The 8475-nt window shown below is 41.3% G+C and overlaps 1 protein-coding gene across 2 annotated transcripts; it reads left to right on the plus strand.

The window, feature by feature from the left end:
• The first annotated feature begins 903 nt into the window (after nt 1-903).
• DYNLT3 (dynein light chain Tctex-type 3) lies at nt 904-8163 on the plus strand. Of its 2 annotated transcripts, XR_008484029.1 has the most exons (6): nt 904-989; nt 1940-1981; nt 3814-3937; nt 4870-4947; nt 6014-6654; nt 8022-8163. XR_008484029.1 is itself a non-coding variant. In XM_054291292.1 (5 exons), the coding sequence occupies exons 1-5, from the start codon at nt 960-962 to the stop codon at nt 6088-6090; spliced, it is 351 nt and encodes a 116-aa protein (XP_054147267.1). In that variant the 5' UTR covers nt 904-959; the 3' UTR covers nt 6091-8163. The 2 variants fall into 2 exon arrangements, 1 of the variants encoding a protein (XP_054147267.1); XM_054291292.1 differs by having other exon boundaries at nt 6014-8163.
• The last annotated feature ends 312 nt before the right edge of the window (nt 8164-8475 follow it).

Here is an 8475-nt window from a genome sequence, read left to right on the forward strand (position 1 = left end):
CTGGCAGGACAACGCCGTCAGGATTATGAGGAAGAAGCTGACGATGACCAGACAGAATCCAGTGTTTGAATGGAATTTATGCAACATGTATGAGATGTATGAATATGCAACAGGTTATTGTTTTTAAGGGTTAATCCTCTGTTAACGTGTCTCCTTTTTCAGGCTTGTGCTGCCCAGAAAAAGGTACCCGGACGTCTGTAACTCTTTGTTTCTATTGTCTCATATTGTCCTAATTCAAATTGTCCAAATATTTATTACTCTAGTTGTATTACTATTTTTATAACCATTTTATAAACATTTTAAAAACAATCGATTGGTGTTTTTCATAGGTTGGACATGACATTAAACATCATCTTGTTCTAACCCCCTGCCATGGCAGGGACACCTTCCCCTAGCCCAGGTTGCTCAGAGCCCCATCCAGCCTGGCCATGAACACTGCCAGGGATGGGACTCTGGGCAGCCTGTGCCAGTGACTCACCAGCCGAACAGGGAGGTATTTTTTTCCTAATATCTAATCTAAACCTACACTCTCAGTTTAAAACCATTCCTCCTTGTCCTGTCACCACATGCTCTGTAAATAGTCTTGTCCCCTCTTTCCTTTAGGCTCCCCTCAGGCACTGGAAGGCCGCCGCTGGGACAGCCCCAAGCCTTCTCCAGGCTGAGCAATCCCAGCTCTCTCATCCTTTCCTCCCTTCCTCTGATCAACTCGGTGGCCGCCTCCGGACTGGCCCCAACAGTTCCCTGTCCCTGCTGTTCTGGGGACCTTTCCTCTCCTTCCCCTCCCGGCTCAGCAAGGCCGCTCCCGGCCCCACGGCTCGAGCGGTCCGGCCCCGCGGCGGGAGCCCCGCCCGGCCCGGCCCGGCCCAGCCCGCCCGGTGGAGGCGGAGCCGCGCAGGACTCGCCGCCGCCGCCGCTGCCGGAACGGGGAACGGCCGCCGCCCGCCGCCCGCGCCGGGGCCATGGAGGAGTTTCACCCCCACAACGATGAGGTAGGGCCGCCGCCTCGCCCATGCTGTGCCCGGGCCCTCCGCCCGCCCCAGGGGCCGGGGCCGAGCGGCGCTGCCCGGGGCCGCGGGGTGGATGTTCCCTCCGGGAAGGAGCCGCCGGGGCTGTCAGACCGCGGCCATTTTTCCAGGGAAAAATCCGATTTCCAGGGGAAAATCCCAGAAAGTGCCGGGCCCGGTCAGCGCCGCGGGCTGGTCCTGCCTGTTCGAGCGGAGGAGCCGATCCCTCCCCGGACGCCGCTTCAGGGCTCTGACCACCGGTTTTCATTTAAAAATCAACCAAAACTCCAAGCAACTTAAACATGAATGCCCTGGAGGCTTCTGCCCCTGCCCGAGTGTTTGTGGAGAGGCGGGTGGCACAAGGGAACGTGCCACGGTTCCATTGGGAGCCAAGCCAAGTGCCCATGAGCAGGAAGGAGGAGAAAATAGGAGGAATTAAAACCTGCGAGCTTTTTCTGCGCTTGAGAGAGGTGCTTGGGTGAGGTAATGACTGTGCAAACCAGTCTTTCACATAGTAGGTTTGCAAAACCGTATGTTGCCCGTGGGAAGCAAGATGTAATTGTGGGTTAGCAAGTTTGTGACTCCAATAAAAACACAGATTAAGAGCCAGAGGAAAAAAATTGTCATTTAATTTTTCCTGGAGAATATTCCTGTGACAAACACAGGCATGGTGGAATTAAATCTTTACAGAAAACGTAAAGTGAACCTGTTTCAAAGTTCACTGAGGTCTGAGTTTTTGGACCCCTTCAAACATCACTAGAAAAGCAATGCTAAATAACAAATGTATGGATTTTAAACAAATGTAAGATTTTAAAATTATACTAACAGGCTACAATGCAAATAACCAGACACATTGTTATGTGTGCTGTAGAGTAAAACTGTAATTTGTGTACTTTTCTGACAGAAATAATAATAATAATTCACTTCTATTGCAGATGATCTTCAATGCTGATGAGGCCCACAACATAGTTAAGGAGGTAGGTTTTAGCTAACAGCTGTGTTTTGAAGAAATTCTTTACCATACCTTGCACAGTACTGAAAGCAGTTATTTTCCTTGACCATCCCAGATAAGTATAAACTTACATAGAATTAGTATTTATATAAAGACAGAGTTTAACTTGGAGCTGCTTTAAGCTTCATCCAGTTGCTGTCTTCAACTACCTAAAGAGAAGGTACATAAGAGGGGAGCCAGATTTGCATTACAACGGAAAGAGTGAGGATGACAGGCACAAAGTGTAAGGGAAATTCACTCCTATTTACTTTTCCCCCTTTGTCCAGCTGGAGAGAAGCTAATCACTGGAGAGCTTGCAGGGAGAGCTTGTGGAGTCCCCATCCTTAGAGATTTTTAAAACTTGACTGGACAAGGCCTTGAACAATGTTCTCAGATTTGGAAGTTAGCCTTGGGATGGAAGTTAGCATGTGTGGGAGGTTGCACTCTATGAGCTCCTTGTTCTAACTTTTAAAATACATTTTTTGCAGAGAAAGAATAGGATGAAAGGGAGTAGTCTGATAGCCTACATTAAATACCTAGTAACTAGAAAGTGATTAATGAGAAGCCTGTGGCTCACAGATGCTCTCAGGGTTTGCAGGGGAATAGTGTTTTGAAATGGGTTTTTAGAGGGATTCTGCAGGTCCTTTCCCACCTGCACTTTCTGAAGCTGCTCCAGATCACAACAGCAAGCTCTTGCATGTTAGATAAACAACAGTTCAGCCCTTTATGTAACTGCCCCTGGTTTTAAAGCCAAATACAGTGTGACACAGTCTCCAGACACTGGGAGTAAAGCCAAGAGTTTCTACCTCTGATTGGAAGCTTAACGAGGGCCAAGGAGCTCCAGCACTGGGTCCATCTCTGGAAGGACCAAAATCCCTGAGGGGTCTTGTCCCTCTTCTGTCTTCTGTTGTGTTTTGTGACTATTTCCTCTGACTGCTGTGGCCAGCTTTGTGCAGTGTGTGGTCAGAATTAACTGGGCTTTTCAAAATCTGGGGCACAGGTCTCTTACACAGCCTGTTAGGGGGGGATTAGTGCACAGGATACCTCTTACTGAATCACAGGAGAACACAGTTTTACTTCCCTTACCTTTTCCAGGTATGGGTTTCTTAAGTGAATTCCTCAGGTTTAAGAAGTAGCCATCAGCACATAATTCTGAGTTTCCCAAGAGCAGAGAATGCAATTTAAGAGTTGCAGTTTGAGAGAAGGATTTTTGTTCAATCCTTTTAAGTTTAAGTAAGTGTTGGCCAATCTGTAGCTGTGGGAGAGCATCCAATTTTCCAACAGTTCAGCTGTTTCTTGTGCTGCAAGATATGACCCTTGAGTATCTTCTCCATCTTTTAAGCAGGGATGTGCACTTCACTGGTGTCGCTCTGTCTCTGAAGGTTTTGGAATTTTGGTTATATTCTCTGACAGGTTGGCCAGCCCAAGCTGATATTGTTGATTTGAGTAGTGCCTTCCCCATTACAGCAGCTTCTGAAAGCCAAACTGGAGCTGGCAGTCATTAGGAACAGTGGGATGTGTCAGGATCTTCACTGGCAAAAAGATCCATTCACTTGGTACCCAAAACATGTGGCTAAGGCCTTTCCTGCAAGAAATGTTTAGTCATTTTTATACCTGTAATATTGTGGTAAATATGTACTAAAAATAAATTTCCAAGAAGGGTCATTTTGCTTCCCATTCAGCAGCTGATGCCTAATGAGCTTGAGTGATTCAAAGTAACCTAGCTGCCAGAAAAATATCCCTCAGATTATGCAAAACATTTTATAATTCTACATTTTGAAGTGTGCTTACTGTAACTATTTTTCCCCTCTGTTCTAGTGCATAGAGAATGTTTTGGGCAAGGCAGATTATAATCACAACAAAGTCAACCAATGGACTGCTGCTATAGTAGAACAGTCACTGACCCATCTGGTGAAACTTGGGAAAACCTATAAGTACATTGGTAAGTACAAGCAGCTGTACTTGTAGCACTGGCAGTCACAATAAATAATTGCTGAAAGGTTCAGGGGATTGCTATAAACAAAACAGAGCAGGTACCTGAACTCTTCTGTTACAGAGATTTTTAGAAATACCTGAGGTAAAGCTGTGGCAGTTTTACCTGGGCTGAGCATGCTGGCAACACTTAACACAGATTACATGTTACGTGGTCTTTCTTGATTTTTAAGGAACCCCAAGACAATTATATCAACATTTTAGTATCAGTTCAGGAAAAAATTGCTATCTTTAATAAAATTTTCAGTCAGATTAAGCCTCCTCTAAATAGAAACATCTGGAAGACTTTAGTCCTGTGTGCAAAATCATGTCCCATTATATTTATGTGTATATACGTGGAAGGAAAAAGGTAAATAAGAAAGTTTACCCTATTTTGGTCCTTTTGTGGAGTGTTGATGTAATGGAAGTGTTTGCACTCTGTTCTGTTTTGAAAGTCTTGGCCTCAGTCAGAGGTTTTATGACCATTGCAGGTGATAGAAAAGCTGCTCATTACTGGAGTGTGGTCTCAGTGAGGGGTCCACAAGTATTTTTGGGAAACAACTCTCATCAAGTGTGACTTCTGCTGTACCTGTGAGGACACCACCTGCAATCCCATTGTGAGGGGCACAAGCCTATCTAAGTAGTTTAAAAGATAAAACCCATAATCCTATTAGCCAGTGTTTTGTTGAAGCTGTTGTCTTCATGTGAGTAAAAATAATCATGAAATGAGTGACAAGTTCTTGAGGAAAACACTGGGGCCAAAGGGGTTCTCAAAAAAGGATTTGTCTTAGCTGAGTGCCACGTGCCAGCCCTTTGGAAATGTAATCCAGGCTCCAGTTTGTAAATGCTGAATGATTCACCTCTTCTGCTGTAATTCCCTGGTTTTGTGGCTGTACCTTGCAGTTACCTGTGCAGTGATGCAGAGGAGTGGAGCTGGTCTTCACACAGCAAGCTCATGCTTCTGGGATACCACAACTGATGGTAAGCATCCCCATCTAAACAGAACATTTGTAACAAGAAATGTTACTTCTTGCTCAGTTGTAGTAGCTGGGTTGAACATTTTTGGGAATGGCTGTGGAAGCAGTAGTTTTGAGAATGAGGTGCTTGTTTACAATCCCAGCAAAATGTTATCAGTCAGTGCAGGCATTAAAGGCAGCTGCTTTGTAAATTATGAGGAGCAGGAATAGAAAAGCCTTTCATTCTGAAACAAGACTAAAAACATTTCATTCTCTCAGCTGAAGAGGCAGAAAACGTTGCTCATAGTAAATATACATGGGTAGCCCTAAACATCTCTGCCTGCTGAGAGGGGACAACTACCTTAGAGGAGAAAAGAACTTAGTGAAAAATGTAAATAGTTTGACTTACAGTATGTGTTTCAGCTGTGGAACTGTCAGCCAGGCTTTGGATGCATTGTATTGCTTCAAAATTAGTTCTAAATAGATTTTTTCACAGGTTGCGAATGTCACAGGGAAACAATATTAAAATAATTTGTTGTCTGTCACAGATTCAGAAAGGTCTTTTTAGAGGTCTGCCAAGGTTTAAGTTTAAAAACAGAGAAGGCCTCAAAAAGTCAACCAAGCTTAAAAAAAAAATCATAATATAAAGTTAAGTAAACACAGTTTAATCTTCATATTTCTTTTGCTTGTAAGGCATTGATACAACAGAAGAGGAAGAAAGCAGAATGTAAATACACTGGAATACATTTGATCCAGTTCCTTTTCTGATTTCTTGTCTGATTGCCATGCCAGTTTCAGTATGGGAATTTCAAGGTTTTTTGCGAGTCCGGTTTTTAAAGAAAGATACTGGAATAGTGTTTTCCTGTTAACTTTCTTAAACTTACAAGTCTCACATTAGGTAGCAAACAATGCATAAGTTAATAAAAATGTTTTGAGGATTTTAGTTTTTTTATAGTCAAGCTGACATACTACTATTTCCCTTAAATTACGACTTAAATATTCATACAAATCTGGCATAATTTGCACTTCAATGAAGTGCCTGTAGTAAAGACAATGGAATTCTATTTTAATTTTGTAATAATCTCTTCCAGGAACCTGCACAGTGAGATGGGAAAACCGAACCATGAACTGCATTGTCAACGTGTTTGCTGTTGCTATTATCCTGTAGCTGACTGGGACAGAAATAGAAGCAACACCGAAGCCTTTAAAAAATAAATCATCCTATCCCATGGCTAAATACTTCAAACTATTATTTGTTTCTGTATGAGCAGCATACAGAAGTTCTCTACAGAGAGCATACAGTCTAAGCCAGTTCTCATAGATTAGTTATCTGAAAGCTAGCAAAGAAATTTAATATATATATATATATATATACAATATCTATCTATGTGAAGAGAAAATTTTAGTAATTTAAATATTTAGAAGTATGTTAATGAGAAGTTGCCACAAAGATGAGTAGAATTTATGTCAAAGCTAATATCAAAGATATTTTTTTCCAGAGGAACAAAACGCATCAAAGGAAATGTCAAAGGGCAAGCAAGACCTCTCAGGATTATGGTGCCTTTGGGAACAAATTATGAACACAATTCAGAGTGGATATAATGTAAACAATACTGGTTTTCCATGCTTGGTTAAACAAAGCAAACTCTCCCTTGGAATGCAGGTGCTTGTGAAATTGCATGAGCATCACTTTTTGGTCAAACATGAATGTTTACATGGACACTAAATCCAGGTAAGCTTTCCCCCTGGAGGCAGAGGAGGACTTTACTGGGACAGAGGTGAAATACACCCAGTCCTAGCAGAATTCTAATTTGTCTTCACATGAAGAGCATAATATTTGTTAGCAATTCAGGGAAACATGCTGGGGATCTGACACCAGCCCTTAATTCATCATTTATAAATCTGAAAACATTCTGAAGGTACTTAAATTTAATTTTATTCCATGATTACAGAATTTGTGACAAGCACTTTATTGATTCCTCATGCAGGAGCCAGGGCAATATTACTGCACCTGTGCTCCAGGTAGGGTTAAAGTGATCAGTGGGAAGGCACAGACATTTCTAGAGGCTCTTGTTAGCTTTGAAAGCATTTATCACAGTAACATATCTGTTCTTTATAAGAGTTCTCCTATGTTCTCCAAGTCTGTAATTGGATATTAGTCCTGTGAGAGAAAACAGTTAAGTTTTCAGCACTAAGAACTCCCCTCCTTTAAAGATTTATGCAAGTTCTTAACTTTGCTCATCTGATGAGTCTTAACTTGAAATATTCCACATGGAAGAAAAGCATTTGCACACCTGCAAGTTTTTGCTGGATTGGGGCCTACATTTTTGTTGATAAATGCACAAATTATATGATGAAGAGATGTATCAATACCAAAAATGCCTAAATGATTGCTGCCACTAAGTGGCAGCTGCATTAAGTTGTTTTCTCAGATGCTGCTTAAGGATAGAATTTTTCGTTTATACTGTATGTCTTTGAAAGAGACTGGTAACAGCCTAACAGTACTGTAGGGCTGTTTTGAGTTTAAAGAAATGAATATTAAAGAAGTATTATGCAGTTTTGTTTGGTTTGGGTTGTTTTTCAGATAACTATTAGGGTATGAGACAAGAGTCCTGTGCAAAGAGCAAGCTAAAGAATATTTTATTGCTTAAATTGTGTGTATGTGTAGCTGGTGTGACACTACAGAAGGAGCCCTGTGTATGTGTAGTTTACAATAATGTTCAAAGTATCTTGCTTTGCAGACAAATAAAATTCTGCTTTTACCGAAGTGCAAGTAAAATTAATACTGTAATGCTGCATTTGCCAAAGGCAAGTGTTGTGTGAAAATGTGTGTGTATGTTGTACTGACCTTCAAATGTAGATGAATAATTAAGCATTATTTGGGTTAAGATAGAAATTTCTGAATTAGGTTCCAGCATCCAAGAGCCAAATTGTAGAACTGACTAAAATACATTAGCTTCACTCATGTTTGGGATTTGTGCAATGTGAAAAAAATGTGTTGTGCCCCTGTCATGGGTATTGAGGTGCAATGATCAGAAGAAATATTCCACATAGCTAATTGTACTATCTTTTGGTATTTTTGCTTTACTTGAAAACCAGGTGCACTGAGTAAGACTATCAGTTTAATGAGGCTTGGTGAAGGTCCTCCTGCAGAAGAACCCTAGGAAATACTGCTTAATTATATGACTGTTTAATTTTTCTTTCTACCAAAAAAAAAAAATAAAGTTTTGCCTTAGTTGTATGTTTGCCTTGTGTTCTTGATCAATATAAAAAGTAAGTGAGAAAAATATTCCTCTTACTTCCCTTCACTTCTTTACAATAGTGAGACTTGGGAAATACATTGAAGATGCCTTTTATAGACAGAATCTTGTAGAAATCCTGTTCCAGGCTTGGAAGTTTCTTACACCTCTATTTCTCACACCTTTTCCCTATTGTGAATCTTGATGGTACAAGTTAAAGCTTTTTTACTACAGAAAGATTATTATGAAACTCTGGGGAAAGTATTTTCATTCTGCATCATGTCCTAGTAAACTTAACTTGTTTTCCATCTATC

Source organism: Melozone crissalis, unplaced genomic scaffold, assembly GCF_028551555.1.
Source record: "Melozone crissalis strain CALT ecotype California unplaced genomic scaffold, PUWL_Pcris_2 ptg000090l_1, whole genome shotgun sequence".
NCBI classification, from domain to species: Eukaryota; Metazoa; Chordata; class Aves; order Passeriformes; family Passerellidae; genus Melozone; species Melozone crissalis.

Coding starts and splice junctions, on each gene's coding strand:
- DYNLT3 (XM_054291292.1), top strand. CDS start 960: ATGGAGGAGTTTCACCCCCACAACGATGAG. Junction 990..1,939: donor TTCACCCCCACAACGATGAG/GTAGGGCCGCCG, acceptor CTTCTATTGCAG/ATGATCTTCAATGCTGATGA. Junction 4,948..6,013: donor CTGGGATACCACAACTGATG/GTAAGCATCCCC, acceptor AATCTCTTCCAG/GAACCTGCACAGTGAGATGG.